At 46.2% G+C, this 17,662-nt stretch overlaps 1 protein-coding gene across 1 annotated transcript in view; it reads left to right on the top strand.

The window, feature by feature from the left end:
- AQR (aquarius intron-binding spliceosomal factor) overlaps positions 1-17,662 on the top strand; it is an 877,350-nt gene that overhangs the window by 790,415 nt on the left and 69,273 nt on the right. The window contains exon 30 of the mRNA XM_069638728.1: positions 15,369-15,540. Coding sequence (XP_069494829.1) covers positions 15,369-15,540 — 172 coding nt within the window. The remainder of the gene's footprint in view (positions 1-15,368; positions 15,541-17,662) is intronic.

Consider the following 17,662-nt stretch of genomic DNA (forward strand, 5'->3'; position numbering starts at 1 on the left):
TGGCTGTGCCACAAGATTTTGATCTGTCCTTTGGCCATCTTGTCTTTTGACATTCCTGACATAGAATGGCTAGATTTACCATACATGTTCCCAGATAAAGCTCCATCTTTTGCAGTGTTGGACTGGGTCTGTCTGGACCCAGGCCACATTCCTGCCAGGTTTGTTTGTTTCTTGGCAGATGCAGTGGCCACAATCTGTCCAGGATTGGACAGCTCCTGCCAGTTTGAATGGTGCAGATCCTTGCCATTGGTGGTCTGGGGGCACCTGCAGCTCAGATCCTGGTTAAAAGGGCTCCTCCTACAGTCATTCTTCAGCTCATCATTGGAGCCAAGACCTCTACGAAGGACAGCAGCCTGCTAAAGACCGTGAACTTATAGTTGGAAGATGGCCAGCAGCTCTTTCTTCACTTGCCTCTCAGCTGATATCAAGAAGACATTCATCTGTGTTTTGACCGCTGGACCGGTGGGACCAACCAGTCCGACCTCTGCTCGAAGATCCAGTCTTGGCTGGGGAGGATAGCTCAGGGGCAACGTGCTTGCCTTGGAAGCAAGACGACACAGAGCAACACAGGTTCGATTCCCAGGTCTGTGCTTAGAAACCTCTGGGTATTAAGCACGTTATAAATAACCTATCATATCATATTATATCAGTCACTTGAAGCGCTCTGAACTGTTCTCGGAACCATCCTAGCCAGATGACCTGGGCTACTTTGTTGCAACAGTCGTTGTGCCAAGTTGAACCTTGGGACTCTGCAGATGCTCAGTTTATGGAACAAGAAGCATTTTTCTGAAGTGGCAGCTCTCCCTCAAGAAGAGGGGCCTTGAAGGAGGGTAGTTGTTCACCATTTTGTGTAAGTGGCCCTCGCTGCTCACCACCTGCCTCACGTCCTGGTAGTCCCCTAAGGTCGTCTCCGAAGTGTTGGTACCAAAGTCGGTGTGTCCTGAATGTCTAGCTATCCAGAATTCAGAATCTGGTCCAACTGATCGCAAAACCGCAAACTAGCCAGACCCATGAACCTGACGTCTCAAGAGATGTCTGCGCCCGTGACCCCTGGGCTTCCTTCAGCAGAACCAAAACACAAATTCAGAATGCCCAGTCATTTCAGGTACATCAGTGGTCCATGAGTGAATCAGAGTACAGTGGGTGGCTAGCCATACCTGTTTTGGCTGCTATGGAAGTAATGTCCTAGCCCTATGTCTCTGTTGCCTAGCCCTGAAAGGTGGTGTCCTGGTAGCCTCCCCTATGTGCCCCCGAAGGTGGTTGGATTGGGCTAGGATCTTTTAAAGCATTTCCACACGTTTTTACTGAACTTTGAAACCCTCACAACTACTTTTTGGCTCAAGCCAACACTCGTGCCACTTCCTAAAAGAGACTTGTAGCCTCCTAAAAATACTTTTTATTGGGACATGTGACCCTAATCACTCTGGGCCGCTACATTTCTAGTTAGGGAAGGACTTTTTAAGGTTAGAACCTTAGTTGCAAGATTATATATGGTATTTGCAAACTTCTTTCTTCTCGACCTATTTGTTCTAAAATTCTTAAATACTTACCTGATACTATTTATTCACTTGCTTCAATTGAAATGTATTTCTAACTGTTTAAAAGTCTAGTGTTTAGGGCTCATACCATGGTGAATTTCTATATTTTAGTAGTGAATCTTTTAGTATGTTACCTACCTCTGGTTTTTAATTGATCAAAGTTGTCCATGGCCTAACTAATATTTACATTCTGCGTCATACTCCTACGTCCTGTCCCCTTTCCTCCATACTGCATGGGTGTCCCACGCTAGGTTCGAGAACGGAACCTTTTTCACTAGAAAAAATGTCTTTACCCCTTTAAACTTTGTTGCACATGGAGGAGTGGCCCCGAGAGCATGTGCTTCCTTGACTCCGCCCTACAGCGCTACACCCCAGTCCTCTTTTCCGCATCGACTGGAGCAGACCTGCTTCACCTATGCTGTGGTTGAGGCCCTTTTTTCTCATAATTCCACGCGTACCGGCCTTGCAGCGCAGGGGTCCACGGATCCTCTCGGTCCCACAGCTGAGGGGCCAGTGAGCTCTAATACCGGGAAATATCCAGAGGGGCTCTGCCCTGTTACCGGGCTTAGGTCCAAGGGGGGCATCTTCACGCAACAGCACTACCAGCTCTGTCTGAGGGCGATCAGCCTACCAGGCAAGTGCCTGAGGTGCACAAGTGGCACAAACCTGCACGGAGTAGTAAACAGGTGGAGGTCAGATCCAGTACAGCGTCAGACGCAGGTGTGTCGGGCCAAGACAAAAAGGCGATGCAACACGACAAAATGGCGGCACGTGAGGACACACACCACTCAGAAGAACATCAGAGACTGGACTTCACTCCGAGGGTGCAATGGTCTCCCATGGTCGCCCCTCAAGTAACCTGGTGCACATCATACACAGTGCCCTCTGGACAGGGACGCTACACTGAGCCCTATTACGCACAGAGGCTGGGAATGGGAAGAGCGCAACCCTCCACTCCAGTCACACCATCCGGGTTGGTTCATGAGCGCACATCCCTAGCCTGTGAAGAACGATTTTTTGACAAATTCCTCGTGCTGATGAAATCTCCTCAGATGGGGAGCATACTCAAGGGGATTATTAAAGAGATGCTTCCACCAGCACCCAAACAGACTTTGGCTCCAGTATAGCTGCAGCTGGTTGCTCCTATAGTAGCAGTGGAGCCCCCTTCTGTACCATCACAGTTGCCCACGCAGCCTATTATCGCTGCACTGTCTCAGCCTCCCACTACCCCCCAGGCCACAGTGCCTCCGGCTACGCCACCTGCGGATCCTGTGGGCTCTCCGCGCACCATAAATCAGACGGACATGGATGAAGAGGATGATCCTAACACGTCTTCTTCGGCGAGGGCATTCCATGACAGGCTGGCCAGGTTGGCAGAGTATCTGGGCATCCCTCAGCCCCAGAGGGGCGGAGGGGGTGATGTCCTCACAGTCAGATCAGCCACAAGATCTGGCATTTTGTTCCAAAAGGACATGGACGCCCTGGCAAAGAAAGGATGGGCTAAACTGCTCTTGCCGCACCAACAAAAGGTTGGCCGGGAAGTACAGGCAGGCGGAAATGGATACCCTACTCTTATCGGTGCACCCGCAGTCGCATTCATCGGTGATGGCGGCGGCGTCCATGTACGCCAAGCCCCAAACATCTACATCTCCCTCCTCTACATCCGCCTTATTGGGCAAGGATGAGGAGATGCTAGAGGCCTATGGGAAGAAGATCTATTCCAACGCCAGTCTCCACTTGCGTCAAGCCAATGCGGACGCTATGCTGACTGTGGCAAATCAGAAGTTATGGAGGGAGGTGGCAGAATTTCTCCTGGACCTCCCTGTTCACGACCAAGCCTCCTGCAAGGCTGGATTGGCACAGGCCAAGATAGTGAGGCAGGACCTAATGGAGTCCACTGTGGGACATATCGATACTGCCGGCAGGGCAATTTGTGTGGCCACGGATATGAGGCAAACAGGGTTTAGGGCCACCAAGTTCAACCCTGACGTCCAAGACTTTACCTTGGATCTCCCGTTCGAAGGGGGGAGGGGGGTATTTTCCATTTACACTGTCAAACTGGATAAAAAGAAAAACAGTTCCCAAACCACCAAGTCTTTGGCTATTCTGGCAAAGCCTGCACCCAGGACGTTCGGGCAGCCGCAGCACCCGTTCCGATAGGGGAAGGACATTCGGCAGATTCAGGGGCTTACAGGATCGGAAAGCTAGTCAGCCTGACCTGTATCCCAGCCATCACAGGCATAAACAACAACGCACATCACACAAAGGCGTCTTCCAGGCCCCCTCTCAGGCTACTGCCTCAGAGGCAAAGAAGCAATAACGACCCCATCAAGATCCATAGTTCTCCGTTGGGGGGAGGAGGGGGCAGGCTAACTCTCCACATTCAGTCCTGACAGACTCTTATTTGTGGATCCATGGATCCTATCAGTGGTTTCCCATGGTTTTCGTCCACCTCTACCTCCGGAACCACCTTCTCCTCCTCTCCTCCCTCAGATTGGGACCCCACCACTCCTCACGGAGATCCACTCGCATGTACAAAGTGCGGAAGTGGAGGAAGGTCCCTTCTCTCAAAGAGGCTCGGAATTCTACTCACAGATTTTTCTGATACATAAAAAGAACCAGGCAGGCCTGGGAGTGGTTCTAGGTCTGTCCTTCCTGAACCAATCCCTACCCCTCCAAAAGTTCAAGATGGTTATGCCAGCTCTGATAGTGGAGTCTCTGTGTGGGGGAGATTGGATGTGCTCGCTGGACTTGAAGGGATACATACCTACATGTCCCTATATGGCAACCCCACTGCGCCTTTCTACGGTTCTGAGTGATGGGCTTACATTTCCAGTACAAGGTATTTCCATTCACCTCAACTCAGCCCCCCGGACATTTACAAGGCTTATGAATGTAGTGGCGCCATTGCTCAGGTCGGAGGCCCACACGTATACCCATACCTCGACGGCTGGCTAGTCCGAGCAGAATCCCTGGGGGAGGTTCTGAATACGCCCTCTAGACTCATGGATACCCCATATGAACTGAGGTTCTCCATCAACTACAAGAAGTCGCAGCTCCAGCCTACCCAGATCTTGGTCTTTCTAGGTCTGCTGTGGGATACCAGAGAGCAAAGGATTTTCCCCACCACAGAAAAGGCGGCAGCTATCAAGACGGCTACTGGTCACTTTCTCAGCAGGATGATAACTTTGGCCTGGTTGTACCAACATCTGTTGGGAATTATGGCGGCATGCCTGCTAGCGGTCCTGCATACCAGACTCAAAATAAGGAGAGTGCAATTACACCTCTTGGCCTCCTGGAACCAGATGACGGGCTCCCAAGCGGCATCAGTCTCCATCCCGGCGAACCTCCACCAGGATTTGGTATGGTGAGGCAGAACAACAATCTCATGGCGGGCAGACCGTTCAGGCACCCCTGGCCTACTTGTACTATCACATTTGACTCATCGTTGGAAGGGTGGGGAGCCATGCTGGGCAACCACAGTGTACACAGCACATGCACAAGGGAGTAACAGAAGAGTCACATCAACTTCCTCGAACTGAAGGCCATTCAATTGGCGCTCAGGGCCTTCTTACTAGTAATCAGGGGCGAAGTAGTCTGTGTTCAGACCAACAGCTTCACTTGCATGTTCTACATGAACAAACAAGGGGGCACCAGATCACCTCCCCTGTGCAGACTCACAATCGAGATATGGGAAGGGGGCCATTGATCACAACATATGGCTATAAACTTTCCGGGAGAATCCAACCTGAAGCCGGACAGACTTAGCAGATTGCGGGTTGGCAACTACAAGTGGCAGCTGGACGAACCAGTCCTGTCGGGCATCTTCCAGGAGATGGGGCCAGCCCCAGATAGACCTATTTACATCGTCGGTTCTGCCCCTAGGCAATCAGTACGCCTCATGGCTGGGCCAGGGAGAAGACTCGCTGGGGGTTGCCTCACACCTCCAATGGAACGGGATGTGGCCTACACATTTCCACCGACCCCACTGATCCACAGGGTCCTTGGCAAGATCAGAGAGGCTTCTTGCCAGAGTCTAATCCTTTCCCCACAGTCGCCGGCCAGGCCATGTTTTCGGACCTCATATGGTTCTCCAGTGCAGGGCTGGCGCTCCTCTCCCAGCAGGGTGTGGGGGCAGTTGTTCTCCCCTAGCCGCCTGGTTCCTGAGCACGTAACTATGCAGCATCTTCATCTATTGTAGGACAACCTGAAAATAATTCAGAAGGCAAGAAGCGACCTCACCAGGAAACAATAAAAGAGCAAATGGACCAGGAAAAGGGCATAGACCTTTTAAGGTAGACAATGGATCAGGTACTATAGTTCTCAGCACATTTGGCAGGGTCAGGGGTTCAGGTTGACACATGCTGTTCCTACCTAGCCGCGATAGGTCCATACAGGAATTCAGCCAACAAATAATTCTCTCCGGTGGCCAAGAGCCATCTGACGGGGCTGACAAGGCTGGATGCCCTATCAAAAGACCACACCCTGTATGGGATCTCCATGTGGTGCTGCGCGCCTTGGCGCATAAACCATTTGAGCCCATGGCTTCCATGGACATAAGACTGGTCACAATCAAGACAGCTCTACTGGTGGGCCTCACTTTAGCGTGAAGGGTGAGCGAAGTTCAAGCCCTTGTGGCGTCGGAACCCTATACCATGTTCCATCGAGACAAGGTAGTGCTCCGCACCCACCCTGCGTTTCTTCCGAAAGCGGTGTCTGGGTTTCATCTCAATGAGGAGATAGTGCTACCAAAGTTCTTTCCTAAACCAAAGGACAAGACAGAAAGGGTGTTGCACTGTCTAGACATCAGGAGGGCCCTGAAGTTCTACCTAGACAGGACTAAGGGCTTTCGCAAGTCAGATGCGTTATTCGGTGGGTCTAGACCAGGTGGCCAAGCATCGAAGGCCTTGATATCCAGCTGGATGGTTGCGCCCATTCAGGAGGCGTATAGGTGTCAGCAGAAGGAAATTCCAGAACATCCTGAGGCCAAGCAACAGCAGTTGCCTTGCAGAGGCACGTGCCATGGCAAACGATCAGCAGAGCAGGTACCTGAGCTACCCCCTCAGCATTCTGCAAACACTATTGTCTAGATGGCAGCGTAAGATCAGACGTGACCTTTGGGCAGGCGGTCCTGAGGAACCTGTTCTCTTACCGTCTAAAACATCTCACCTGCCTGGGGTAATTGCGGCAGTATGGAGGAAAGGGGACAGGACATAGGAGTAATTATAAGTTACTCACCTTAGTGACTAACATACTCCTAGTCCCCTTTCCTCCATACGTCCCACCATCCTTCCCCATCAAAAAGTTAGGTAGTTAAGCAGTTTAATCTAGCTGAAAAATCAAAGGGGACTGAGCTGTGGCGCCAGAGTCAATGAAGCGCATGCTCCCGGTGCCTCACACGACTAATTTTAAAGGGGTAAAGATATTTTTTCGGGTGAAAAAGGTTCTGTTCCCATCCCTAGCGAGGGACGCCCATTCGGTATGGAGGAAAGGGGACTATGGACTAGGAGTATGTTAGTCACTACCGTGAGTAACTTATAATTTTTTATTAAGAGTGCTCTGTGTGTGCTTAACTGAACCCTTCACCACTCTCCTTACCTTATGTTTACCTCTTCTTTACTACATCTTCCATGTCCTCAATTCCAGTGTATCACTCCAATCATCATCTTCTCTCTGTTTCAATTATTCCAACTCCTCGTTCTGCTGCTTCCCCTTCCTTAACTCCTTCGTCATACTTCTGGTGTAATATATGCAATTTCAATACTCCTCTCTGTCTCATCTTGTACTTCTACTTTACCCTCTCATTCATCCTTTGCATCCCTGTCAGCTGACGAGGATGCCTCCACACTATCTTCCTCACTTTCCTCTTCGCTTGATATGCTCTATCCTGCCTCTGCCTTCTATCCTTCACAAAAACATCCTCAACCAAGGCTCTCTCCTCACCTCTACGCAATGCGACAGATTCTCTGCCGATTAGAAAGATGCTGGCTGAAGCTAAGAACTGCAGCAGACTATAACTCCTACTCTTCCTATTATGCTCTCTATGAATTGCCTTCTTTCAACTAAACAATCTTATTTTTCTCACGCTCAGTCATCTCACCCTAGACGATTTTTCAAACCCTTTCTCGCCTTCTTTCTCCCCCTACTCCTGATTATTCCGTGAATTCTACTCTCTCAGCTTCTGACTTTGCTTCATATTTCTCCTATAAGGTGTCTTCCTTTCGCTCTGCCATTGAATCTTCTATCTTGCAAACGGCTCCTTCTCTCCCTACCTTACTTCATAGGCAGACAATCACATGTTTTACTCCAATCTCCAACGATGATACCACTCGTGTGCTGACCCGGTGCCCCCTTTGGACCCCATCCCATCAGCACTCATTCATAAAGTCTACCCCCCTCTTGTTTCTGACCTTACAACTTTGTTGAGTACTTGTCTATCCACTTCAACGTTCTCTTCTCTATTCAAACATGCCTCCATCATCTCGATTTTAAAGAAAGCTTCTGCTGATTCGTCCCTTACTTCCAATTTCCATCCCATCTCCCTCTTGCCATACTTTTCTAAAATCCTGGAACGAATTGTCTCCTCTCAGGTCTCTACCTTTGTTTCTCTAACTCTATCCTTCCCTGGTTTCAATCAGGATTTTGCCCTGATGACTCTGCTGAGACTTCTCTTCTCTCTGTTCTAGATTCATTACGGTCTGCACGTAACTCTAAACACTCTTCATTTCTTATCTTACTTGATCTTTCTGCAGCTTTCAATATTGTCGATCATTCTCTTCTGCTAACTGTTCTCTCCTCCTTTGGTTTTGCTGGGTCTGTCCTTTCTTGGTTCAAATCGTACCTGTCCCAGAGGACATTCTCAGTCTCCCAGGCCATGGCCTCATCCGACGCATCCCTGCTCACATATGGTGTTCCCCAAGGCTTTGTGCTTGGTCCTTTCCTCTTTTCTCTCTATATGTCTCAACTTGCTGATGTTCTCCCTTCTTTTGGTCTGTCCCATCAGTTTTACGCTGATGATACTCAGCTGTTTCTATCTTTCCCACTCTTCTCCTTAGATAACCACAATAAGCTCAGCTCCTGTCTTCTTGCCATTAAATTCCTCATGACAGCTCACTTCTTAGTACTCAATGCTACCAAAACAGAGGTACTTTTCTACGATATTTCCTCCTCCCTCCTTTATATCATTTCCTGTCTGTTGCCTATTTCTCCTAAAGCTCGTAACTTGGGACTCTATTTAGATTCAGATTTCTGTTTCAATCATCACATCTCTTTATCTTCACATGCCTCTCGCTTTCATTTACATAACCTTCGGAAAGCTCGCCCTTTCTTTACTATTGAGGCCAGTAAACTCTTGCTATCTTCTTTAATTTTTGCTCGTCTTTTCTACTTTTTCTTGGCCCCCTTTGGGCTCCCTCTGACTCGTTTAGCTCTCCTGACATATGTTTTTAATGCCCCTATTCACGTACTGTTCCTCTTGGCTCCTTGCGACTCTATCTCTTCATCTTTGGCTAATCTCAGATGGATTTCTTTCCATCATCGTCTAAAATGTAAATTCTTGTGTCTAGTCTTCAAATTTCTCTATGGTCTTGCACCTGAATATCTTTCTTCTCTTGTTACAATTTATACCCCCTCTCACTCGCTTCATCCTTCTTCCCATTTTCTTCTTGTTGTCCATTGTCCTCCCTGTGCTCAGTCTCACTTTCGATCATTCTCTTTGCTTGCTCCTCTACACTGGAATGCTCCTCTTCTCTTTCTTTGGTCTATTTCCCTCTATTCTACATTCTGAGACTCCCTAAGGTCTCACCTACTCCATTCTGGTTAGCAATGTCAATGCAGATGTTTTCTCTTTCCTTCTTTTTATTGTACCATTCTTACCTTATATACATCGCTTTGGTGTAAAGCGTTTTATAAAACCCAAATAAATACAAATACAAAATACCACTCTTATGCCCTCCTACGTCTAAGCATTTCTGCTCAGTCAAACTTCCCAGATAGTTTGTCAAGACGTTAGTGTGTGTCCCTGTTCATCTGAATATAGTGGCCTCGCACAAGCTGTCTGCAGGGCTGATTCTGAAAATCCATCTTAACATCAATTAACAGGCATCACAAATGAGCGTGTCCTTCTTCAAGAGTAACAACTTGTGTCCAGTACAATAATACATTTAGTTTTACATTCTCCAGAATCTGTAGCCAAATGACTAGCCACCAAGAGACATTCTTGGTTAAGAGCGGCAGGTTCTAGACCTACGATACTGGCACGACTCATTGATTTGGCATTTGGTGGCAGAAACATCTTTGGTGAACATGTAGATGAGACCGTAAAATGCTAGCAAAGAAACGAAGATGGCTAAATCTCTAGGAGCCTTGACATATAGAACCTTTCACATATGTGGGAGACCTTGCATGGGGAGCGGGATATAGAACTAAATCATCAACAAGCAAACAGCAGTCCTTCTAAGCCCAGTCACTCTAATTGCATTACCTACAAGTACCATTCAGAAGCCCCGTCTTCATGCAGTTTTTCTACCACCGCCTACCTCCTTGGGGAGGAAGGATAGCTCAGGGGCAACGCGTTTGTCTTGGAAGCATGACAATGCAGCGCAACACAGGTTGGAATCCCGATGCCGCGTTTGGAAACCATTTGTTGGTATTAAGCGTGTTTATAAAAGAACAATTATAATTATACCCCCTCTGTTCAGGGATTTATAACCACTGGCCTGAAGAGTTGACTAACACACCTGACAAGAAAGGAAAGACAAACCTCTTTTAAAGGCAAATAATGTGGACAGAACAACATGGCTTAACTGTCAGGTAAGGGTAGCCGGATTACACAAAGATGCAATTAGTCCAAACACTTATCCATAGAAAATACATTACACCAATATACTGAAAAAAAAAAAAAAATATATATATATATATATATATATATATATATATATACTTTTCTTATATTATTTCACATGTAGATCTCTATCAGATAAGTTCTCAGCATCTATATATTATAGAAACATTAAATGTCTTACGGACTCTCTCCTCACCCCAGTGCCTTTATGTGGATGCGCTATCTCAGGTAGCCACCCAACAAAAAATAAAAGGGGATCAAGGAACCGCTCGACCTACAATGCAGGTAAACTCCCCTTTGGTCCTGCACATTTGAGCACAGTCCTATATGCAAACCCACCCCTGTTAAGGGCGGTATGTCCTAGACCAGGTGTCAGGACCTAAAATATATAGGCAAGGGCTGGACAGAAAAGGTGAGCCAGACATTTTAAACTACCAGTAAAATAGCCCTAAAGCGGACACTATTCGGAGGCAAGTTCTATACGCATTTGTTTTAAATGGATGCAAATGATTTTGCTAATTTTCTTTTGGTGTGTGGGTCTCCTTATTTCTTTTTCTTTTTACCTCATTGATTGTACATGCTCCGGTAATATGTGTCGCTACTTCTCAGCAATACCTCTACCTCACTCTGTGTTATTTGATTTGGTATGCTGTTCATTCTATCTCTTCCTACTTGTTAACTTGAAAAATTCAATAATTAAATGTTTTTTTAAAAAAAATAGTCTTATAGGCCCCTAAGGCCAACACAAACACCACTTTAATATGTGCCCCCAGAACATTGTTTTAAAATAATACAAATGCACGTGTGATCATTAATATTGGGCTAGAAGTGGCAAATCATTTCTACTCACATCTCTACTCACATCTCAGTGCACTTCACTTCCATGAAAAATAGTTCTACAGTTTCCAAAAATTAGTTGGTGTATACAGTTCTTCACTTTAACTACAGAGAAGAGCAGAAGTTTAGAAATACATAAGAAATTACAGGTAAGTCGTAAAAACTCTGTTCATGGTTTAGAGCTCACTGACCCCATTGTGGGTAGAGGAAAAATGTGAAGGGGCAGGTAAGTGCCCCTAGAGTCCCTCTAGGAGAGTTCCAGGACAAGTAGACAGTTTCATAGGAATGAACGGGACAATGGGACAATGTCAATGGGCGTCCGCTTGTATGGTCGTAAGTTTGTTTTACTCTACAGGTACGGATTACATGTCAAACAATCACAGGAGGGACACGAGGAGACCACAGTTAAGAGAACCAAGGGGTTTGTTGAAGTACCAGAAACCCCAGAGGAAAATGTAGCAGAGCAGCAGGACCCCCTTGAGAAAGGAAAGGAAGAAGCAGCCTTCCCATGCCTATGGCCTTCAAGCCAGGAGTGAAGAATCCAGCGAAAAGGACTCTGGGAAGACTGGTGAATCTGTAAAGAAGATCCCAGAGGTTTGACCGAGAAAAAAGTCAGCAGCCATACAAGGATAACTTCGGGGGCATGACATTCTAAGAAGCAGATTAGGTGCAGTGTTCGTGTCCTAAACCCCTTCGAAGCAATGGCAGCTTCCAGCACCAAGGCGGGTAGAAGCTGCTGGTAAATGTCCCACAGGACGTTTACAGTGTGGAAGGCTAGACCCAGTGCACGAGTAGCCTGAAGGAGAATTCAGGAGACCTGGACTAGATCTCAAGGAGCAGAAAACCCAAACGAGATATACCCAAAACTACTGCACCAAGCCATTATGGGCAGGTGAGCATAAAAAATGGCAGAAATCAGCCGGACAACTAAAAAAACAGCCAGCCAGTACTGGGAAGCAGAACCCAGGCAGTGCCTTAAGTGCCACCTGTGTATACCTGTGTATAGGCGCTATATAAATAAACAATACCATACCACTGCAAAAAGGGGGTGGCCAAAGGGCAAACCACTAATCACTATAAGGGTCTGGGGCAAAGGGTCAGATGACCACCCATACTGGTTGGTCAGTAGCACTACCACCCCACCTTTTTATTTTACTATTTGAAGTGCAGACCCAGCTCGAGAGCAGCAGAGCGCTATGCAGAGTGTAGGTAACCAGCATTTGGGATGGCCTCTTAACAGTAGCGCCATACTGTGAGTTGGGATCTGTGCGTCGACATGTGCATCCATTGGAGATGGTCCTTGGTCAGGTGTTGTTCAAAAAGCCATGTTTTCGGAGATTTGCGAAATTGAAGAATTGTAGGGGTATTCTGAGCCGACACTGCGATTGAGTTCCAGGGGGTGGTTGTATACCTAGAAAAGGATTGTTTGCGAGTCCTCTCTTTGCGGACAAGTAGTGATTCAAGCCATTTGATCGATTTGCTGCACGAGGTGCATGCGTCATCAGATATGTGGAGCTTATCCACCAGGTACACTGGTGTGCTACTCAGGACTGCTTTGTAGATGATACATGCACTATTGCACAGTACCCTGGTCTGGAGAGGAAGCCTGCGTAGGACAGGGGTGATTCTTGTGAGGTGGGCCTTGACCACTCGCACAGGAAATAAGGGAGAGCCCAGGTATCTACAATAGTATAAACCAGTTTAAGCCAATATGGAGGCTGCCATGTGTGCTTACAAAAAGCTCCCATGGTTAGAACAGCCATTTATTTCCTTTCTCGTGGTTGCTCTGAAAAAAGTATCCCTAAAATTCAAAAGGTCCGACCGCAGGATTTAAAAAAATAAATAAAAACAGATACCTGACGCCGTCCTAAGGCAGGGAGAGGATTCTGGAGTGCAGGAACGCCTATTTGCAGGGTCTTGATTTCAGATCCATTTGCTGATGTAAGGCAGTGCAGGATGGCATTCCGCTTTCTAATCCCTGGTCCTCCCCATTCCAGGAGGCAGAGTTTCTGATCGCCTAGATTTTGAAAGAGAGTGGCAAGATTTCTTTCTTTCAGTGAGAATGTATTCCCTATTGGCATATATATTCAGTGGGAGGGAGAGGGTCTACAGGCCAGCCTGATCGATAAGGTGTCCATAATGCTGAGGCCTGGCGGAATTGGGAGAGTCGGGAGTAGATGCCCCTTTACTGTGGGCTCCCATCTGTCTATGGGTACCAACATGGACAGAATTCCCCAAAACTCTGGAAAGAGAATGTAACACTTTGTGCAGCCTGTTAGAACACAGCTGGGTCCCATCCCCAGGAGGAACTCTAGGAAGGGAGTATGGGGAGCAGAAAGCAAGGGAGCTGAGAGAAAAAGCAAAGGCACTCAGTATGCCGAAATGTTCTACAGAATCCAGTGCAGCAGAAAGGAATGCACATGAAAACTAAACCGAAGTAGAGGAGAAGACATAGCACAAAGCACGTTGAATGCCACCAATCTGCTGGAGAGATGCATGTGGAGTGTGGGATTTCTGTCTTGCATCTTTTGGGAATCTTCCACAAGATGTAGGCTTGTTTGCAACAAGGGCAAAAGCCAGATACCACACTTTCGTCTTCAGATACCCCACTGCCATAGCCAATCTAAAATATGCATCGTAGATCAGCTGGTCAGGAATATTTATTTTACGGTTTCCCCCTGACCCTCTTTATAAAATGATTATGCGCTAAAGTGCATGCAAGACACTCACATTGATTGCAAGAACATGGACCAGACAAGTATGGTAACCGCATCTGCTAAAAATGTTGATGGCTCCACCAATTAGACTGCATCCGCATTGAGCTCTTCTAAAACAATAGCAACGGAAAATCACCTCACAAACCTGAAATCAGGACCAAACACGTCTCCTTAAGTATTAGGATTATGACATTTATCGTCTGTCCCTATGGACCCTGAGGGGAATCCCGGGATCTCACGAGTATGTGTGGGAACTCCGTGAGCGCCAGCCTTTTCCCCGGACTTGGAATATACTGTAATTACTACTGTAAGGTTGGAGTTTAATGATGGCTCTTTCAAAAGGAGGTACTGAAGTTATAGCAATGATAAAATCATGTTATTCAAATGTATCAAATAGAAAAATACAAATTAAAAATCTGTGAAATACAAAAATCTTGCACTTCACCGGCACTCTAACGTGTGTTAAAACATTTATCATGTGTCTTCAAAGGTGTATTAATGGATATATTAAAGGAAGCACTGTAACCTAATGCAAGGTTTTGCTATTTCAATAAATGGAAAAGATGTGTGTTATAGTACAAAAACATGTTGACCTTTTATTTACTGAAATGGATGTTGCTAAGTATCTATTACACTTGTTAAATTTAGTACAAAATGTCATGTCAATCAAACAATTGAGATAATGTTTTTCCCTAAAGAACCGCATTCTAGTCCAGATACTTCTGCATACCCTTGAAGTGTGCAGAGCAGCCGCACCTTACCTAGGTGTTCACACTAGTACCCCTGTGGGCTTCAGTTATATCGATGCTGAATGTAGGTGTTTTGCTTTACATGCACAAAACAAAGTCCTCAGAAAGACAAATCGGTGTCCTTCAATATAGCAGAAAAGAATATCCTCTTATCAAACTATTTATAGAACAATGCTACAGGCTAGAAAACAAATAACTGCTAGCTACGTCCAAGGCCCAGTCACTGAGGACAGAAGGAAACAGTTGCGTTTTAGCAAATGTCGTTGCATGGATCCCATTACTGATCCCGTTCCACAAAACAACGAACGAAAATCTTAGCTGACGAAGTACAGTGCTCTGGATGAACCACTAGATGGCAGACTATGCAATCTATGTGACTCTAAAGCCCATTCAAAGTACACAAATACTGCCGCAAATACATAATGTTTTTCTTAGTGACCCAGTTATGTCAGTGTATGTACTTGTATACAATCCTGAAATCATGAACATTATGGTCAGAACATGATCTGCAACTTATACCATTCTGTCGAGCAGACGTTTGGACATTTGGAGAAGCTTTGGTTTGAGGATCTGTGGTGGGAAACTGTTTGGAACTGTATCATTGTTGGGGGTCAAAAATGACTGTTAAATGGGCATGGGAAGGATCTGGCCATTGAATTAACATGCCTTCTCTTCACCATGACAGCTTGTGCAAGCTCTACAACTGGCGCTACAAGAACCTAGGCAACCTACCGCATGTCCAGCTGCTTCCAGAATTCCGTGCAGCCAACGCAGGCCTTCTATACGATTTCCAGCTCATCAATGTGGAAGACTTTCACGGTGTTGGGGAATCAGAGCCCAATCCATACTTCTACCAGGTAACTTAATCATTCTGTTTCTTTTGTGTAGGCCAATGACCAGAGACTTTAGTTTTCCAAAGCACCATCTTGTACCTCTGAAGAAATAAAGCATATTGCTCCTTTTACATCAATGAGGGGGTGAGGGATGCAGTGGTGTAAACAATTTTAGACTAACTAAAAGCACATGGCGCATAATGTTAGCTAGGTGTCAGCTAGTAGAGATTGCTGCATTGTTGGCACCAACTGGCCATAGTTGCCTGCAGTTTCAATTATCTCTTTGGCTGTCTTTCTCCCCAGCATACACTAAAAGTCTCTGCAGCATTAGCACTTGGCCCTTCATCCCATCATGCTCCTGTTAGCCGTCTCTGGCCTCTGATCTCTGATCTCCCTCATTCATTGCATAGTAGAGAACAGAGACTTCTGTTAATCTGGGCATGGCTTACTGGTCAGTGGTTTCCTTCGGGCAGCCATTTTGAAATAGCTTTTCGCTTGTGTGCATCTTTTTAAGAAATCAACATAAAAATCAATCATGATCATTCATCCCCCAGCCCTGTTCCTCTTGGAGTACCGCAGGGATCCATTGTATCACCCATTCTTTCCCTAGCTTTCATTTATCCCACATATAAATGCACTGGTGAAATCTGCATATTTTCACTTATTTTCATTAAGAGCAGTGAAACCTTTTATCTCAGAATATCACTTTTGCTTTTTAGTTCAATCCTCCGGTCTTTCGCGGATTGAAGAGTACTCCCCAGAAATGCACTTCTTCCTTTTGCGGGTGCCCAGTTAGTGTGTGGGGCAAGAAAATGTGATCACATTTCCCTCTCTTTGAATGAAATTGCATTGGCTGCCGATTGATTTCAGGATTACTTTTAAATTGATATGCATAGTATACAAAACACTTAATTTCCGATCTCCTGAGTATCTAGCTCAGAAACAAAAATCTCAAGGGTCCTAAGAAGGCTACGGAGTCGAGCATGTCTACAGCTCGAGGGTCCAATTTTGTGTTGTTGAAAATGTTTTTATTGAAAGCTTCAACAGAGTACAGCATGTCAAAAACATAATACGTAATGAAAAATTGTAAGGTAAAACAAGTCAACCCCATCAGCTATACAGTACGCGTCCACATTTCAACAAATCTCTCAAGCAATAACAAAAAGCAAAAAAGGAACAATGCACTGCCTGCATTGTGATTCCATTACTGCTTACTTTACGTTTTTGGCATACCGCCCCCCTGCTGCGATGAACAAACCTCCCCCTTCCCACGCCCTTGCCGCCTATTGGGACGTTGAAAGATAGGGAGCCATATTATTATTGGAGCAGTGGCGTCTGGTTCGGAGGACGAGGACATAATGCGACCGTATAGACTGTGGTGTCATAAGGGCCCATTGCTCACATTTCACTGGGATCTCCATGGCCTGAACCTTTCGTCTGAGGGGGACCATTCTACGCTCTTGCTACAGAGGTGTAATATTCAAGAAAGGGAAGTCATATCATATCTACATGTGCATATCTCGAGGTGTAATGCTGTTAGACTCTCCATATATATTTCATGTGCTTTCTCAAGCCATTCGTCTTGCGTGGGCAGTTGACTTCTATTCCAGTAGAGGGTTATACAAACTCTGGTCACTAGGAGCAGATTTCCTCTGCATATGGGGTGATACCGAAAAATCATTGCCTCTCCTTTTAAATCCAAACAAGACCAGTAATGGGGCCAGGCCCCTTTCAATACCATCTATGTGCTTATCCCACCCTGGCACCTTTTTACAAAAGTTTCTTACTAAGGGCCAATCGCACCACATATGCCAATACGTACAGTGTAGTCCACAGCGTCTCCAGCACGGGGGGCTGACATTAGGATACATTTTGGAGAGACTTGATGGTGTCAAATGCAATCAAAACAGTAATATACCATTATGCATTTTATACCGAGCCACCATGGAGGACGAGCAAACTGCCTTGTATATGACCCTCCAAACTTCCATGTCCTCGGAGAACTCGAGGTCGGTGGACCATTGTGTCTGAGTTCTGGGTCTACCCACGTGTCCCCTTGTCACCAGCGACAAATATATTTGCGAGATAAGCCCTTTAAATTCTGTTTGTGTGTTGAGGATTTGTTCTAACTGGGTAAGGGGCATTT

This window comes from Ambystoma mexicanum, chromosome 14, assembly GCF_040938575.1.
Source record: "Ambystoma mexicanum isolate Mex_15411 chromosome 14, UKY_AmexF1_1, whole genome shotgun sequence".
NCBI classification, from domain to species: domain Eukaryota; kingdom Metazoa; phylum Chordata; class Amphibia; order Caudata; family Ambystomatidae; genus Ambystoma; species Ambystoma mexicanum.